At 58.1% G+C, this 18,231-nt stretch overlaps 1 protein-coding gene across 11 annotated transcripts in view; it reads left to right on the forward strand.

Moving 5' to 3' along the window:
- Positions 1-18,231, forward strand: part of PTPRS (protein tyrosine phosphatase receptor type S) — a 96,512-nt gene that overhangs the window by 69,397 nt on the left and 8,884 nt on the right. For 4 of the 11 annotated variants that reach the window (XM_032465835.1, XM_032465833.1, XM_032465836.1 and 1 more), the window contains 15 exons: positions 29-162; positions 343-487; positions 5,372-5,677; positions 6,952-7,145; positions 9,336-9,453; positions 10,920-11,528; positions 11,972-12,069; positions 12,274-12,527; positions 13,496-13,589; positions 13,688-13,903; positions 14,407-14,564; positions 15,067-15,078; positions 15,344-15,456; positions 16,955-17,002; positions 18,122-18,219. In XM_032465835.1, the coding sequence (XP_032321726.1) occupies positions 29-162; positions 343-487; positions 5,372-5,677; positions 6,952-7,145; positions 9,336-9,453; positions 10,920-11,528; positions 11,972-12,069; positions 12,274-12,527; positions 13,496-13,589; positions 13,688-13,903; positions 14,407-14,564; positions 15,067-15,078; positions 15,344-15,456; positions 16,955-17,002; positions 18,122-18,219 (2,597 nt within the window). The remainder of the gene's footprint in view (positions 1-28; positions 163-342; positions 488-5,371; positions 5,678-6,951; positions 7,146-9,335; positions 9,454-10,919; positions 11,529-11,971; positions 12,070-12,273; positions 12,528-13,495; positions 13,590-13,687; positions 13,904-14,406; positions 14,565-15,066; positions 15,079-15,343; positions 15,457-16,954; positions 17,003-18,121; positions 18,220-18,231) is intronic. The other 7 variants (XM_032465837.1, XM_032465838.1, XM_032465841.1 and 4 more) reach the window with 4 other exon arrangements.

The raw sequence follows: 18,231 nt of genomic DNA on the forward strand, positions 1-18,231 counted from the left end.
CGTGCCATTCCTCTCCCCGTCCCCGCAGTGCCCGGCCAGCCCATGAACTTCCGGGCCGAGGCCAAGTCGGAGACGAGCATCGGGCTCTCGTGGAGCCCCCCGCGGCAGGAGAGCATCGTCAAGTACGAGCTGCTGTTCCGGGAAGGCGACCATGGTCGCGAGGTGCGCGCACGGCGAGGGTGGGCGGCCGTCGCGTCTCGCCGGCTCTGTGCCTGGGTGTGGGTCTTCCCCCGCTCTCTTTGCCGCCGCTCCCACCTCTCACTCTTCCTCTTTCTCCATCTCTCTCGGTGTCCGCGTCTGCCTCTGTCTCCACCTCCGTGGCTCTCCGCGCCCCGTCCCCAGGTCGGGAGGACCTTCGACCCGGCCACGACCTTCGTGGTGGACGACCTCAAGCCCAACACGGAGTACGCCTTCCGCCTGGCGGCGCGCTCCCCGCAGGGCCTGGGCGCCTTCACCTCGGTGGTGCGGCAGCGCACGCTGCAGTCCAGTAGGTGTCTCGCGGAGCCCGCCCTGCGCCGCGGGGGGGGGCCTGGCCGGGGCTGCCGCAGGGGTGGGGGGCGCCCCGGCCCGTCCACCTCGGCCCTCCGCCTCGGCCGCGTGCACCCGCGCGGCGGCGCCGCGGTTCCCCCGCCGGTGCAGTGAGGGGCTGGCCTGTGGGGCCCCGCCGAGGCCAGCTTCCCCCGCCGTTGGGGAGTGGAGGCTGATGGGACCTCCTCTCCTCGGCTTCTCCCGGATCCGGGGCCAGTGGAATGGCCACATTGCGCCCATTCCACAGGCGTTTTGAGGGGTCCGTGAGGCTGTCACAGCCCGCGCCCCATCCTTCCCAGAGAGCAGAGGGCTCAGAGACGCTTCCCTCCCCAGATGGCCCTTGGCTGGGGCGGGGGGAGTGAGGATCTGGGGGGAGCTCAGGGTTCCCCAAACACAGGGCTCTCGAATTCCTGAAGTTCTTCGCTGTGCCTGCCTGGCCCCCCCCCCCTCGTCACAAAAAGTCCCCCTTTGACCAGAACACTGCAGCTGGCTCTGGGCCACACCGTGGCCCCGCCCCGCTCCGCCCTCCCTGCCTGCTCTGAGCTCAGGCCCAAAGCAGGCCTCCCCTCCCGCAGCCTCCCTGCCTCCCCCTCCTCCCTCTGCTCGGTCCTCTCTGCTCAGCCTGGCCGGCGTGGCAGCCGCCGCAGCCCTCCTCTCCTCCCCACCTCCTGCTCAGTCAGTCTCGGGGCAGCCACCCCAGGCCTTGTTCCGGAAGCTGCCTTGGTGTCCAGACCTTCAAGCCCCCCCGGGCGTGTGTACACAGGGGATCACGGGTCAATCGAGAGTGAGAGCAACCCGGGCCAGGGTGTCTGAGCTGCTGGGATCAAGGGCCTCGGAGACACAGCACCCACCTCTGCCTGCCACCCCCGGCCCCCTACCCTCCTCCCCCTACCTGCCGGGGCCGAGCCGAGCGCTCCGCAGCTCCAGGCGTGTTTGTGCGTGAGGCGATCAGTGAGGGTGTCCTGTGGCTTGGGCGGCCACGTGAGAGACCGGCACAGGTGCCGCAAAGGTGAGTACGCGCTGGTCTCCAGTGGGTTCACAAAAACGGCCCACCCTGCGTGTCCCCTAGCCTGTGGCCCATGTGTCCATCAGCTCTGGGCTGTGCAGACAGTCCGGAGCCCAAATTCAGCCCCCTCAACTCTCCGTTGCTGCCAAGAGGCATGCCTGTCCAGGAACCAGGAATCGGAACCCCGCCCCTGCACACACACATCTCTGTGTGCATCTACGCCCACCCCACCTCCTCCGAGATATCACGCAGGTTGGGCCGGATTGTGAAGGCGGCGGCCTCCAAGGTCGTCAAGAAAGCGGCTTTGGCCCAGCCACGTGAACCTCTGGGGCGGCCCAGGACAGGGAGTGAGGGAGAAGGGACTCCCCACTTCGCAACCCGAGACGGGAGGGGCCCGAGAGAACTGGCAGTCAAGACTCAGGGCCAGGCGTATCCCCCCGGGGAGTGCGGGCTTCTTAGGCTGAACTCAAGGGTAGGTGGAGGCCAGACCACTCAGCCGTGGGTCTCCCCAGACACCGTCCCACCTTCCCGCCTCGTCAGTGCCAGCCCGGAACTGCGGCATGCCCACACTGGGGCCTGAGCAGGGCTGCGCGCCAGCTTGCATCCGGAGACCCACCCAGAGCTCGGTCTGGCCTTGTAGCTCAGCGCTCCGCCATTCCCTCCCTCGTAAGAAAGTCTTTTAAGTTAGCAGTTGAAGAGTGGAAGGTAGGTAACCAGACTGGGAGTTTTCTGGAAGGCGTCTTTCTTTCTTTTATTATGGTTTTTCTCATCATCATCACCATCATCGTTTCTTCTTTTATTATGGTTTTGGTTTTATTTTATCCCCCCTTTTTTTCAGCGAATCCATTCCTTCTGGCACATTCCTCGATTGGTTTTTCCTCTCCTGCCTGATTCCCCCCAGCTACTTTTGGTTGGGGTGGCTGGTCAAGAAATGGGGGTGAGGACCCCTAAGTGTCTGGTTTCAGAATCCAGAACTCCAGTGTTTCACTTGAAGTGAGGCCAGAGAGTCATTCTGGTTGCAGTAAGCCATTGGAATAGCCTCTGGAGTCAGGTAGCCTAGAGGTTTTGACAACAGGGGCCTCTAATTCATCTCGGGGTCCTAGAACCTACTGTGGGGTGTGCATGTAGTAAGTTCTCTGTAGACACATACTCAGTGAATAAATAGGGCTGGTATGATGGTGAAGGTTCTGTGTGCCTTAACCTCAAGCAAGGCCAGTGACCTCTCTGAGCTTCCTTCCAGGCGAGGCGGGCTCTAGGGTCATGGGCATTTGAGGGGGTTTGGCTCCAGCCATCCTCAATTGGCCTGAGCTGATGAAGGCACAGGCTGAGGCCTGAATTCCCTGCCTCAAGCAAGGCAGCCCATAGACAGCAGCTGAGCCCAGCTTCAAATCCTGGCTCTCGCCACAGGCCCTTGGGCAGGCCACTTGCCTTTTCTGGGCCTCAGTTTCCTCACCTGTAAAATGGGAGGTGAGCATCCAGGATGAGTGGGACCTGGCACCCAGTAGGTACACTACCAATGATGAAAGAATGCCAGGCAAACCAGGGGAGCTTTGAAAATCGTTTCACTGCCTATAACATGGTGTAGGGGTAGGAGATACTAGTTCTGGCCACCAAGGTGGGTCGTTCGAATTAAACAAGGCATAGCCAGTGAGCTGCATTTTGAGTCTGTAGAGGGCCTAGGGTGCTAGTGTGCAGAATGTGCACAGAATATGAGGTTTACTGTTGGTAACGCCCAGAACACAGGGCCTGGCCCTTAGTGGGCACTCAACATACAGAGACTATTACTGATGGTCCATAAAGCCCTTAACACACACGGTGCTTAATGTGTAGGAAGATAACACTGTTATTTAACAAAGCGCTTGGTGTGCTGCCTGCCACACAGTAGGTGTTCCATAAACGCAGCTGCTGTTTTCAGTCTAAACTGGATCAGCACGGTGCTGGACATACAGTCGGCACTCCATGATTGAAAGCTCTTAGTAGTTTGTAACAAGCTTAACCTGGTGTCGGGCACACAGTAGGTCTCTGAAACACAGAGGCTGTGATTATTATCTGCAGCCCTTGGCATGGTGCCTGGCATATGTTATTGTCCAGTAAGTGGCACTTTAAAGATGTTGGCCTGGTGCTCTGCACATAGTAGGTGCTCAACTGGGAGCCACTGTCAGTCTGGAAGGGCCTAGCATGGTTTCAGGCACGCAGTTTTTGCTCAAAACATGGAGCTGTCATCTGCAAGTTTCTTGGCACTGTGTAAATAGTAGGTGCTTAGTAAGAACTATTACCTTTTTAATATAAGGTCATTAGCACATAGTAGGTGCTTAATACATGGGGACTACTACTGTTATCCAATAAAGCTCTTAGCAGTGTTTGACACATAGTAGGTGCTTTAAATGGGGAGGCTATTGCTGTTACCCAGTAAAAAACAGTGCCTGACACACAGTAGGTGCTTAAAAATGGGACCTATTAATGTTTGACAGGGCCCTCAGTACAGTACCTAGCACATAGTAGGTATTTAATATGTGGGAACTGTTACTCTTTTTCAGTAAAGCCTCCAGCACAGTGGCTGGCACACAGGTGCTGGTATGTGGGGACCAGTGCTGTTAGCTCATAAAGGCCTCAGCACGGTGCCTGGCATGCACTAGGCAGCTGCTGCTGTTATCTTCAGGGGGCTATTACGATGACCAGCCCACAGTAGGTGCTCAGCAAATGAGCCTTGCTGTTCATCTGTATTGGGCTTAGTGTGGTGCTAGGTGCACAGTAGGGGCTCCAAACAGAAGAACTATGATCTGTAAAAACTATGGCACACAGTAGGTGCTAAATATGTACCTACCTGTATCTGTAAAGCCCTGGCCGGGTGCCAACACAGTAGGTGGCCAATACACAGGGACTTTTACTATTACTGTATACAGCCTTTGGCATGCTGACTGGCACACAGTAGGTGCTCGAGACACAAGCATTATTTTCTTTGCAGGTAAGGGCAAGGGGGTGGTCCTGGTTGAAGTAACCACTGTGTGCCCTCCAGGGTCCCTGGCAGTACAGGTATTCAGTAAATAGGTGCTCTTATTGTTAACCTAGAAAGTGCTCAGCGATGTGCCTAGCAGATAGTAAGTGCCCAATAAATGGGGCTTGCACTGCCCTTCCCCTGGCACACAGTTGATAGTCAGGAAACCAGTGTTTACTATTACTCCATCCCTGGTGCTGTACCTGGCACACAGTAGGTGTTCTGTATTAAGTACACTTACTGTAATTCTTTGAAGCCCTTGGCATGGTGTTTGGCATGTAGAAGGGGCTCAATAGATGCTTTTACTGTTACCCTGTAAAGCCTCTGGCACCATGCCCGGCACATAGGTGCCCAATAAATGAGGCTTCTGTTGCCATTCTTCTGGCACAGTGCCTAGCACACAGTAGGTGCTCAATAAATAAGTACATTTGCCGTTATTCTGTGACGCCCTTGGCACCATGCCTGGCACATAGTAGGTGCCAGTAAATGGGGCTTTTACTGCTCTTCTGCTTGGCATGATGCATGGCACACACGTCTGTGCTCCATGGGGACCATAGCTACCCTCTGCCTAAGACCTACTGTGTGCCAAGTGCAGCCCTGTACCATGAGTGCAGCGTTCTTGGCCAGCCCTCCCGGCCGCCATCCCCACCCACCTGCCCACCCTCCCATTTCACCTTTGGTTGACACCCGCTTCTTTTGGGTTCGACTTCTCTTTGGTTTGGTTCTGTTTTGTTTGTTATCATCTTCTTTTTTATTTTCTCTTTCCCATCTTTTGTTTCCCCACCCCCTCCCCACCCATCCCGCCTCCCTTCCCCACCCCCACGTTCTCCCCCCTCCAATAGAACCGTCAGCCCCCCCTCAAGACGTTAAATGTGTCAGCACGCGCTCCACGGCCATTTTGGTAAGTTGGCGCCCGCCGCCGCCGGAAACGCACAACGGGGCCCTGGTGAGCTATAGCGTCCGCTACCGACCGCTGGGCTCGGAGGACCCGCAACCCAAGGAGGTGAACGGCATCCCCCCGACCACCACTCAGATCCTGCTGGAGGCGTTGGACAAGTGGACGGAGTACCGCATCACGGCTGTCGCTCACACAGAGGTGGGACCAGGGCCCGAGAGCTCGCCCGTGGTCGTCCGCACCGACGAGGACGGTAAGCACTGGCCCTGTCCTGGGGACCCCGCAGGCCCCAGCCTGGGCCCCACTTTGGAGCCTTCTGTCCCTGAAAGATGGGGCTGGCTGGTGGTCAAAAGGTAGAAGCCACAAGCAGGAGAGGGAGGCACGCAGCAGGCAGCCTCCCCAAGCCACCCCTGGCTCCTTGATCTCAGAACTCTCCATTCTAGACCTTTCTGGGCTGCATTCTCTCTCTGAGCCTTGGGCCTGGGAAGTTAAGCTGGCAGCCCTAAATTTTGGTCCAGTGGTGGAAACCATGGAAACAGAGTGTAAGCAACAGCAAGCAGCACTTGCAACAAGATTATGGTCCCTGACGCCCGAAACCCGGTTTTTAGACTCTTGGGATAATGTCGGGGTTTGGAGCTGCTTGGGACTGAGCCATGCTACCTAGAAAGGAGTTAGATTGCCCGCTGATAACGGTTAACAAGCAGCTCACTGGGGGACGGAGACTGATTTGTAAGCACCGGCCAATTTCTGTGGTGTAAATATTCCCACTGTGGCTGATTTTGAGGTAGAAAGTTTCAAGGCACTGGTCACGCAGTAGAAGCCGAGGGCATGGGGAGACATGAAGCAAGCAGCTTCCCCAGTAAGATTCCAACCTCTTAGTCCCAGGAACCTAGACCAATTGCTTTCTGAGCCATTGGCCTGGAAGGTTCAGTTGGCAGCCCACATTTTGTCCTGAGCGTGGGGAAGAAATGAGGCCGGTCTTCATGCCAGACCTTGGGGTGGGAGGGGGTGGCGGGGGTGGCAAGGGCTCTGAGCTGGGGACAGGCTGAGAAAAAGGCCCAGTGCAAAGTGGTGGGCTGGCTGCACACTGGAATGTATAGGAGTTTGCAGCTGAACTGGGTTAACATCCCAGCTTTGCCTCTTAATAACCCTGTGATCATGGAATCCACTCTTTGTGCCTCAGTTTCCCCTTTATATATAAAGCATAAGAGCTCCTATCTGGAAGGGGTGCTGTGAGGATAGAGGCAGTGTGGCTAAAGCTCTTAGCTGGGGCATGCGCGGCCCTGGCAGGTGGCTAGGCTCCGGGGGACCTAAGTCGCGCGTGTCTAAGTGGGGTATGCCGTCAGGGGCCCCTCCCGGGCTGTGGGAGGCGTGAAGGAGGTACTCCCTCCCGGCCTGTGGTGAGCGCTCAGAGCGCCCAATTAACCAGCAGTCCCTTGGCACCCTGGCATCGGGCAGTGGCGCTGCCCGGGGCGGGGCTGGGCGCCCCAGTAACGGCCCCGCCCGCCCCTCCCCTCCCCCCGCCAGTGCCCAGCGCGCCGCCGCGGAAGGTGGAGGCGGAGGCGCTCAACGCCACGGCCATTCGCGTGCTGTGGCGCTCGCCCGCGCCCGGCCGGCAGCACGGCCAGATCCGCGGCTACCAGGTCCACTACGTGCGCATGGAGGGCGCTGAGGCCCGAGGGCCGCCGCGCATCAAGGACATCATGCTGGCCGATGCCCAGGTGGGCGGGGCTCGGGGCGGGGCGTGGGTTTGGGGCGGGGCCTGGGTCCCTGCACTCCTGCCCCCTCTCTGCTTCTCTCTTTCTTTCTCTCTGGCTACTCCGCTCACCTCCTCCTCTCTCCCCTGCCGCCTCCTCCCGCGCTCAGTGGGAGATGGACGACACAGCTGAATATGTAAGTAGTGCCACTTCCAGTGCTTTTCCTGCGGGCCGTGCAGTGCTGTGTCACCCCCGCCCCTGCACGCCGCTTGTAAAAGGGTCTCCTCCCCTGGGCCCCCGATGCGCACGCACTTACCTCTTGGACCTTGAAGTCTCAGTTTTGCATCAGGCAAATGGGCACCTGCTGGGTCCCCAGAGGTATCCATTAGCCCTCTTACCTGAATGGCCCCCGGGACTCCGTTGGCCTCATGCCTCCGCACTTCCCTTCCCCAGGCTTGCTGCGGTCTTCTCCCCAACATCCTTGCCCAAGCTGTCACACAGCCTGGAAGGCCTTTCCTACAGCCTCCTCTGCTGGACCCAGGCCTGGCAGATCAGAACAGTCACTTTCCAGCCTTTTGGTCACCCAGCACAGCCTTCCCTGACCTCTAAATTTCTCTCTCAGGCCAAAAAGTATCCTTTCATTCAGGCCTGGCATGATGAGAGGGGTCAGTGGGCACCAGGTGGGAAAGGAGGTGTGCAGGACTACTGTTTCTACCCCTCCAAGCTTTCTTGGGAGGCCCTGAACCAGAGTCAGGATTGCTGTGTGACTTCGGGCAAGTTGCTGCTTCTCTCTGGGCTGTCTTTCTGCCCCTAAAATGGAGGCCACAGGCTCTTCTGAGAGCCCTAAGTCTGATGTGGCCCCACCCACTCCTGTAGTTCTGCCTCTTCCGCACCCCGAGTCTGGGGGGAAGGTTCCCATGGGGCTCCGGCTCAGTCCCTCCCACCCACCAAGACCCTGGGAAGACTGAATGGGAGGCTCAGGTGCAGGAGACCCTCTGTTCATGCATCCTGTCCTCCCACCTTGTGCTCCTGACCTGGGGCCACCCCACAGCTCCCAGGCATGCTGGGTGTGTGGGTGTGCGGGTGTGCGGGTGTGCATGCGTGGGGACATGGGCACACGTGTGACTGTGTGAAGGTCGGGAGCTTTGTCACTCACTGAACAAGCAGTGATTTACTGAGCACCTGCTATACATAGAGCCTGTGCCAGGTGCTGCAGGCACGATGGTGACCGAGACAGGCCTGTGCCTGCCTTCCTAGGGGTCACGGTCCAGGGGACAGGGATGCTTTAATTGGAAAAAAGCACAAATTCAGGCCTAGTTCCAGCTCTGGTGGAGACGGGGCAGAGGCAGTGGTGTAAATGAACAGTCAGCTGTCCGGCGGGGAGCACAGTCCTGACTGGTAGCATCTGCCGTTTTCCAGGGTGTAATACTCCCACCGTGTCGATTTCAAGCCACCCACCAGATTTGTGGTAGCTCATCATTGCAGAGTGTTTCTGTCACACAGATACAAGAGACAGAATAATCTGGAGACATAACTAATAGTAAAGGTGGCAAAATAATTAGGAAGGGTTGGGTTTGAGCACTTGTTACCTTTGTTTTTACTATTATTTGATCATTTGCATAGTTTAATTTTTAATAACAGTTGTATTTAGTAACTGGCTCACAGATTTTCTAAAAATTTAACTGTGGGCTTCTGAGAGTTGTTATAAGGAATCTCTAGCACACCAGTGGGTATAGTGGAGGCTGGAGGGACAGCCAGTGCAAAGGCCCTGAGGCAGGACTGTGGCTGGTGTTTAGGAGGAATAGAGAGGAGGCCTGTGTGGCTGGAGCAGAGTGAGCGAGGGAGAAGGGGAGGGCAGGCAGGTGGGGCAGGTTGTGTAGGGCCTTGGGGGTGGAGTGGAGGGCTATGAGCAAGAGAGTTCGGACCTGACTCAGGTGCTCACAGGCGCTCTCTGGTGGTCACTTTAGGGAGGCCAGATGGGGGCAAGTGTGGGAAAGGAAGGGACTGTGCTGGTCCAGGGGAAGCCGTGACAGGTGTCAGGCCACGTGTGCCCATCTCAGCCTGGACGTGTTACATGTTGGGATCTGTGCATGAGCTCAGGTGCACGTCTCTGCCCGTGGACTGGGCCCTGCGTCCCCCTTGCTTGTCCCTAGCATGGGGAGGAGGGTGGGCAGCCCTGGTTGCATCACTGACCCCCCCCACCCCTGCCCACAGGAGATGGTCATCACAAACCTGCAGCCTGAGACTGCCTATTCCATCACGGTAGCCGCCTACACCATGAAAGGCGATGGCGCTCGCAGCAAACCCAAGGTGGTAGTGACCAAAGGAGCAGGTAGGTGACCCTCCTATGCCCTTGGCCCCCAGAGTGTCCCTGCAGAGTTCCAGAGCCCACGTGGGGAGAGGGTGCATCAGGCAGGAGAAACAGGGAGAACAGAGGTGTAGGGGCTACTCGAGAGGTTGTTCAGACCCAGCGTGGTCCAGCCCCACTCAGCTTCAGCCAGACGGAAACCTTTAACAGCCGACTCTGCCTCCTGTTCCCTCTGCCCGGATACCCTTCTCCGGGCTGGCTGTCTCCTCAGCATCCTTTGGGTCTTTGTTTAGTCTGCACCTCCTCGGGGAGCCTTCCCCACCCCCCCATCCCACAGTCTGGGCCAGGTGTCCTCTCTGCGTCCCTTCCGCCTGACAGCACCCCTTGCTTCCCCCATCCCAGCTCTGATCACCCCAAGTGGGTTGTCATTTCAGGATGGTGTGCCGCCTCCCCGCTGCACCAGGAGCTGCCTCTCCTGGTAGCCTTGCCTCAGTTTCCCCTTCTGGCCCCTCTGGGTTCCTCCCATCAGTCACAAGAGGCTGTTTTTCCCCCAGCCAAACTTAGCTGAGTGAGGAGAGAGAGAGTCAGCCATGGAAATGTAAAGAGAAGGTCTTCCAGGCAGAGGGCACAGCCCAGAGACTCAAGGGGGAGTCACAAGCTTGGAGTGTTCAAGGAGCAAAGAAGGACCCTTGTGGCCTCTGTCCACTTCCTGCACCCTTCGTGCTGCACCTCTGACAATATAGCCTGATGTTCAGGGCCTCCCAGCTGGACACAGCACTCCTCTACACTGCTGCCAGCCCCTGCCCATACTGTTCCCTTTGCCTGCCTAGTCTGTCCTCCAGCCTCCAGCACCCACGTCACCTCCTCCAGGACGCTTCCCAGGATTGCTCCCTCCTTTCTCAGGCACATTGCATAAGAAGTCATGCTTGCTAAGCAGAACCTGCTGTGTACACTAATGATTTCATAGCATATTCCATTAAAGGTCCTGATAAGGCCTGCAGTGGAGAAACATGGTTTCATGTGTAGCCAGACTTCTCAGGACCTTGACACATTGATTACTACACAGACGGTTGAGAACCATGGGGTAGAGGCAGGGTTTTGGACACTCTTACAGTCCATGGATACTAATCATGTGCCAGCAGGAGGCAAGGGGCGAATAAATAACTCAAGGGAGGAAGTACATAGATGAGGGCCTGCCATGATGTCTGTGGATGTTTTCCTTTATTGGGTCCTCTGAGTCCCCTGCTTCCTCTCCATTCCTTGCACTCACCCAGCACGATTCCACCTCAGGGCCTTTGCACTGGCTGGTCCCTCTTCCTGAATCACTGTTCCTTCCAGACCTCCCTGCAACTCCCTCCCTTTCCTCCTTCAAGTCTTTGCTTCTGAGTGAGGCCTTCCCAAGACCACTTTTGAAAATAGTAACCCCACTGTGTGCTCCTGGGCTGGGGGTTGGTCCTGTGGCCCTAACACCTGTCCCGTGTCTCCCGCAGTGCTGGGCCGCCCCACCCTGTCGGTGCAGCAGACCCCCGAGGGCAGCCTGCTGGCACGCTGGGAGCCCCCAGCCGGCACCTTCGAGGACCAGGTGCTGGGCTACCGCCTGCAGTTCGGCCGCGAGGACTCGTCACCTCTGGCCACACTAGAGTTCCCGCCCACCGAGGACCACTACACAGCATCAGGCGTACACAAGGGGGCCACGTACGTGTTCCGGCTGGCGGCCCGGAGCCGAGGCGGCCTGGGCGAGGAGGCGGCCGAGGTCCTGAGCATCCCAGAGGACACCCCCCGCGGCCACCCGCAGATCCTCGAGGCGGCCGGCAACGCCTCAGCCGGCACCGTCCTACTCCGCTGGCTGCCGCCCGTGCCTGCCGAGCGCAACGGGGCCATTGTCAAGTACACGGTAGCCGTGCGGGAGGCCGGTGCCCTGGGCCCCGCCCGAGAGACCGAGCTGCCGGCGGCGGCCGAGCCGGGCGCCGAGAACGTGCTCACGCTGCAGGGCCTCAAGCCCGACACGGCCTATGACCTCCAAGTGCGGGCCCACACGCGCCGGGGCCCCGGCCCCTACAGCCCCCCCGTCCGCTACCGGACGTTCCTGCGGGACCAAGGTAGGCGCGCGGTGACCCCCGCACCAGAGCTGGGCTGGGCCTCGCGCCTGCCCCCACCCCAGCCCCCTCCCTCTCCCCCGCCCAGGTAAGTGGTCACTTTTCTGCTTCCTCGTGGACGCTCCAGGCAAGTCCAGACCCTGAGGCTCCGGTGTTGGCAAAGGTGGGACGTGCCTCGGTGGCACCGCCGCCCCCACCGCCGCCCCCCGACCCGTCCCCCTTCCCTCTTCCGCCTCCGCCTTCTCTCTGCAGCTGCGCCGTCTCCCGCAGCAGGGACTTGGGACAGGGCCAGGCAGGGCCGGGCCAGGGCCAGGCAGTAAGGCCATGTGCACAGCGGATGACAGGGAGTGCCTGGGCCGCCCCACCCCACCCCGTCCGCCCGTGCTGCCCCCAGCGCTCACGGGGCCTCTCTTCTGCTTTCTCCCGCTCGCCGCTGCCTGGCACAGTCTCACCCAAGAACTTTAAGGTGAAGATGATCATGAAGACGTCAGTCCTGCTCAGCTGGGAGTTCCCCGACAACTACAACTCCCCGACGCCCTACAAGGTGCGGCCTCCCACCGAGTCAGGGGCGGGGTCAGCCGGGGTCAGGGCTTAGGCTGGAGTCTAGGCCTGGTCCGGGGGCTGGGCTGCACTGTGCTCACAGCTGAGTGGGCTCAGGCTTCAGCTGGCATTAGGGCTCTGCCTGGGGTCACAGTTGGTGGGACTGAGGCTCAGCCCTGAGCCCCACTGAGCCAACCCTGGCCCGCAGATCCAGTACAATGGGCTCACGCTGGATGTGGACAGCCGCACCACCAAGAAGCTCATCACGCACCTCAAGCCCAACACCTTTTACAACTTCGTGCTGACCAACCGCGGCAGCAGCCTGGGCGGCCTCCAGCAGACAGTCACCGCCTGGACTGCCTTCAACCTGCTCAGCTCCAAGCCCAGCGTGACCCCCAAGCCTGACTCTGACGGCTTCATTGTGGTGTATCTGCCCGATGGCCAGAGCCCCGTGCCCGTCCAGTACGTTCAGCCCACCCCAGGGATTTTGCACACCACCATTAGCCAGCTATGTGACTGGGGCTAGCCTCTTGACCTCTCAGTGCCTCAGTTTTCCCGCCTGTGAAATAGAGATCACAACCTATCTCGAGTAGTTGCCCTGAAGATCCAGTGCTGCTTTTAGGTGTCATCGCTAAATGTGGCCTTATGTCTGCTCCTCCAGCATTCCTTGACACTCCCATGTGCCTGACCTTCTACTGGTTCTGGGTTCCCAGACTGTTGAAGAGACAGCTGGAAACAGACACTCTCAGCTCCAATGGTGTGGCAGTGAGAGGCACCAGAGTCACTAGTGAGAGAGGAAGACTCTGGGAAGCAGAGAAAATCAAGGGTTACAAGAATGTGTGGGCATGGGAGCTGGGGCTTTGAAGGATGTATAAGAGTTCGAGACCTATACATTTGACCCTTGAACTGCATGGATCCACTTATATTCAGATTTTTTTCAACAAATACTTGATCCATGGTTGGTTGAATCCACAAATGGAGGACCACAGACACAGAGGGCCAACTGTACTTACACATGGATTTGACTGCATAGAGGGTCAGCCCCCCTGACCCCTGTGTTATTGGGGAGGAGGGTGTAGCTCAGTGGTAGAGTGCATGCCCCTGCACGAGGTCCTGGGCTCAATCCCAACTACCTCCACTGAAAATAAACAAACCTAATTCCACCCATCCCCAACAAAAAAACCAACAACAAACTTCTATGTTGTTGAAGGGTCAACTGGAATTGCACGGGGTAAGCTTTCTAGGCAAAAAGTATAGAATAATCAAAAGCCTGGAGGTTTGAATCAGGAACTATAGGTGCATGTGATTGGGGCCATCTACTCATTGAGCAGAGGGGAAGATCTCGAGGGGGTGGCTCCCCAACTCAGCCCCAGATAGCATCCCTTTTTCATGCCTGTAGACAGCCTCCCATGACTTTTATCTTTTGATAGGAACTACTTCATTGTAATGGTGCCACTACGTAAGTCTCGTGGCGGTCAGTTCCTGACCCCGCTGGGCAGCCCAGAGGATATGGACCTGGAGGAGGTAAGGGTCTGGGGCCCAACCACTGGACATGTCCCAGCTTTCGTGAGCCCAGCTGCTCCCAGTCAGGTGCTGAGCAGCCCACACCTCTGTTCCCACAGCTGATCCAAGACATTGCACGGCTGCAACGGCGCAGCCTGCGGCACTCCCGCCAGCTGGAGGTGCCCCGGCCCTATATCGCGGCTCGCTTCTCAGTGTTGCCACCCACCTTCCATCCCGGCGACCAGAAGCAGTATGGTGGCTTTGACAACAGGGGCCTGGAGCCTGGCCACAGATATGTTCTCTTTGTGCTTGCCGTGCTGCAGAAGAGCGAGCCTGTAAGTCCCAAATGGTGTCTGCCCACATCCAGCCACACCTGCCGAGTGAGGCAGGCCCCAGAGTGGCCTCGGTCCGCAGGGCCCTGACCTCACAGCCAGACACAGATCCTCCCAGCTCCCTGTGGTCAGAGCTGGCAGAGGGAAGGACTTGGGGTTGAGGGAATCCCAAGGGGAAGACTTTTGAGAGGAAAGGACTTTGGAACTGGGGCTTTGACAGATGTGCAGGAGTTTAGTAAAGAAAAAGCACCCCAGCTTTTGCATGTGCAAAGGCCTAAGGGTGCAGGAGGAACAGAAAGAATTTCAGAGCGGTTGGAACAGAGTGGGGAATGGGGAGAGAGAAGGTTAGCAAGGGCCAGGCTGCGCAGGCACCAGGGTCAGGGCTCTTGGGAGCTCTCAGAGGGTTTAGAGTAGGGATGGACATAGATTTCTATCTGAGGAAGAGCCATCTGGCCACCGTGAGGAGGATGGGCACTGACGGAGGTCCCCCCACCCCCTTCCTGCAGACATTTGCGGCCAGCCCCTTCTCAGACCCCTTCCAGCTGGATAACCCAGACCCCCAGCCCATCGTGGACGGCGAGGAGGGGCTCATCTGGGTGATCGGGCCCGTGCTGGCGGTGGTCTTCATCATCTGCATCGTGATTGCCATCTTGCTCTACAAGAAGTGAGCCCCCTGCACTCCCCCACTTGACAGGAGGGAGGGCTTCCTAGAAAAGGTGGGGGAAAGACCCAAGGAAGGGTCGTCTCAGGAGATTATCACAGAACCCTTCTATGGTACAGACAGGGAAAGCAGGGCTCAGAGAGGTTTAGAGACTTTATCAAAGTCACACAGCCTGGAAAATGGCAGGGTGGGGTTCCAGCCTGGCCAGTGATTTGACCCCAGTTAAGCCCCACTCTCCACTCAGCAGGAAGATTTGGGGTGGAGGCTGCCTCTGGACGGTAATTGTCGTCACCATGCTTAACACGTCCTAGCTTAGAAGGGGAGGGCTGAGACATTACTCTGTGCAGGAGACCCAGGCCCGGAGGATTAGCCATTTTCTGGAGCAGGCCAAGGCTCAGAGAGGGCAAGAAAGCCACCTAGTCACACGGCAGACCCTTTAAGGCCAGCACATCCTCACCTGTCTTCTTTTTCCCTCTTCTTTACCTGTATCTGTTTTCGGGAGCAGTAAGCCTGACAGGTGAGAACCAGTCCTGCCCTTTAGAGGTCGGGGAGGGGGACCGGGGTGGCACTGCGCCCGTAGGGTGACGGGGCACCTGGCTGCCCCAGCCATCACCCGTGTGTCTATGCATGGTCCTGGGACCGACCCCTCAGTCGCATGCACACAGGGTCCCTTTGCTGCCAGCCGGGTCACACGGGTGTGGCGCCCGTGCATGTTCACGCATGTGCCCGTGTGTCTTTGGACACGCCCTGGAGCTCACTGACTTCTGCTTGCTCCCATGAAGTAAACGCAAGGACTCAGAGCCCCGCACCAAATGCCTACTGAACAATGCCGACCTCGCCCCCCACCACCCCAAGGACCCTGTGGAAATGAGACGCATTAACTTCCAGACACCAGGTATGTGCTTGCCCCAGCTGCCAGGGACCTCAGCAACGCGGGGAGAGGAAGCTTGCACCCCGGTGGATCTCCACCTGCCTCCACCGAACGTGCCTGGTGCAGCTAAACTCCTGATCCCCAGATTCCGATGTGGATCTGGGCTTGGAACTGCCATGGGCTGGTTCTGCTTACATCCAAGGGAGGCTTTTGAAAAGTTGGTTTCAAACTGGTGGTTGCTGTCTTCTCTGGGAGCTTAAAGGACATCTGAAAATAAAGATAGAAATTTTCTATTTCATTTCTTCTGGCAGAAAGAACTCTGCTGCTCACACCTCGAGCCTTACGGCCACTCGGTGGTGGGTGTGAGGGTTCTGCCCGCACTGCCCGGGGTGAGCCCCTGGCAAGGCACAGAAACCCGCCTCCACCACGCCTTGCCCCTCTCCCCTCCGTGGCCACAGATGCTCATGGGCTCCCTGCCACTTCAGAGTTCACTGTAGATTGACAGGATTCAGCAATTCACCTGCCATACCTGGTAGGAGAACTGAACTGGGGTCTTGCCCTGAAGAATCTTCACGTACAGTGACCCACACGTCACCCCCGTCTCCTCCCGCTTAACGGGCTCAGGCCAGCTGCTTCTGACCAACAAGGAACTTTTCATTTAACTCATGGCTGCCGTCCTCCATGTGAACTCCCAGCATAGTAACATCTGTCTCTCTCTCTACGCCTCAGTCTCCACTTTCTGTTTCTGAATTGGTTCTTGTTAACTCTGTTTCCAACCAAGTGGAGATTTTGAACATTTCTGTTTAACTGATGCCTGCAGCCCTCCTGCAGGGCTCATGCATAGCCTAACGTGCTGTTCCTAATACGTTTCTTTCTCTTTTCTGTTGCTGGACTGTCTCGTGTTCGTTCTGTTTCATTCTAAAGAGAATTTCAATCATTTCTATTTAACTGGTGGCTGCAGTTCTCCGTTAAGAGCTCATCAAAGGTCTCATTGGCACCCCTGACATACTCCCTTCTCTCTTCTGTTTCTGGACTAGCTTAGGTCCATTCTGTTTCCACCCAAATGAGAATTTTAAACGTGTATGTCTAACTGATGGCCGCTGTCCTCCGTAAAGCTCATGGCATGGGCCCATACGTCCTTCCCCTGCCCTCAAGCTTCTCCCTCACCACCCTGCATCTGTTCCAAAATCCCCTCTGCTGACCCCAACAGGGGACCCAAGTCCAGGTCGGTCTGTGGGGACATATTGATAGAAGAACTTGAAGCTTTGATATCTTTCCAAAGTCACAGCTGAGAATCAGGACTGGCTGATGTCCAGTCACAGGGACACACTGCAGCTGCTGCAGGCTCCCTGGCTGGGGCTGGGGCTGGGGCCGGGGCTGGGGCAGCCGTGTGTCCCTCAGTGCTGGAGTCGCTCTGCCCTCTGCGTCTGTCCGCCGGCCGCTGTGCGTGCACCCAGCGAGGGGCGTGGGGAGGTGGGCTCCCCGCCTGTTTTCATTTATTTATTGTTTGCTGTTTCTGCAGATTCAGACCTCAGCAGCCCCCTCAGGGAGCCGGGGTTTCACTTTGAAAGTTAGTTCCTGTGTCTCTGTTCTCGGCTTCCTTTCGCCCGTTTGTTTTCACCCGTGGTTTCGCCATCCCACCTCCTCTCTCTGCCCGCCTGTCCTGCGCTGGCTTCTCGAGGGGGGCGGGGGTCTGGTCCGCAGGGCTCTTAGGGCACAGGTTGTGACTGCGTGTGGAGCAGAGGGGAGGGCTGGGGTCAGGAATGGAGGTGAGACATGTCCGCACATGAGAGCGGGAGCCCATCCACTGGTCAGACACCAGCCTCAGGCCCCTTAAATGTAGGCCCTCAGGGAGCCCCCAGGGTGGCAGGGACTCAGAACAACAGCTCTTTACCAGTCAATTTTGCAAATCTTGTGTTGGTTTAACACTGGTACTCTGGTGTCGGCGTGGGGCCATCACTGTAGCTGCTGAGTGAGTGGGTGAGCGCATGCGTGGCTGCCCGGCCCCAGGAGAGGGAGGGATCTGGCAGGCCCGGGTATCGGGAGGAAAGAGCCAGGACCACCCCACTACTTCCAGCCACCCACCTGGGGACTCCGAAGATAAGGGGCATCACTGTTATTTACCAGATGAGAAAATGAACCCTCCAAGGTCAGGAGCTCATGCGCCTGGGGCAGGTGCACGGACAGATGGGGAAACCTCCAACCATCCAACACACACACACCCTGTGTCTCCCCTCCCAATCCTTCAGCCCCACCTAGCAGAGGACTTTTCAGTCCCTCTGGTCCCAGAGGGGTCGAAAGGAGTATCAGCCTCCTGCCCCTACCCCGGGAACATATTTCTGAAGGCCCAGCCAGCTGCATCTGCTTCTTCATTTCTGTGTCACCTGCCTGCTTCTTGCCACGAGGCACTAGGAGCTTGAAGTCCTGCAGGGCGACCCTTCCCCAGCCCCTGCGTCCCCAACTGGTGGAGGGGGACTAGGGAGGGGAAGCCCTGGGAGCAGGGCTCAGCCAGGGGCTGCAGCCCCTATGCTGCTCCTCCAGACCCACAGGCCTGGGGTCCCCGCCCCCTGCCACTCCCTCTAACCACAGCTCGTCCATCGCAGACTCACACTGTAGAGCACCCCTCATCCCCTGGCCCCAGGGCTGGCCCCCGAGTGACCGGCCGCCGTCGGGTCTGCTCTGCCCGCAGGCATGCTCAGCCACCCACCCATCCCCATCACGGACATGGCGGAGCACACGGAACGCCTCAAGGCCAACGACAGCCTCAAGCTCTCCCAGGAGTATGAGGTGAGCTGTTCC

Source organism: Camelus ferus, chromosome 22 (genome assembly GCF_009834535.1).
Source record: "Camelus ferus isolate YT-003-E chromosome 22, BCGSAC_Cfer_1.0, whole genome shotgun sequence".
NCBI lineage: Eukaryota > Metazoa > Chordata > Mammalia > Artiodactyla > Camelidae > Camelus > Camelus ferus.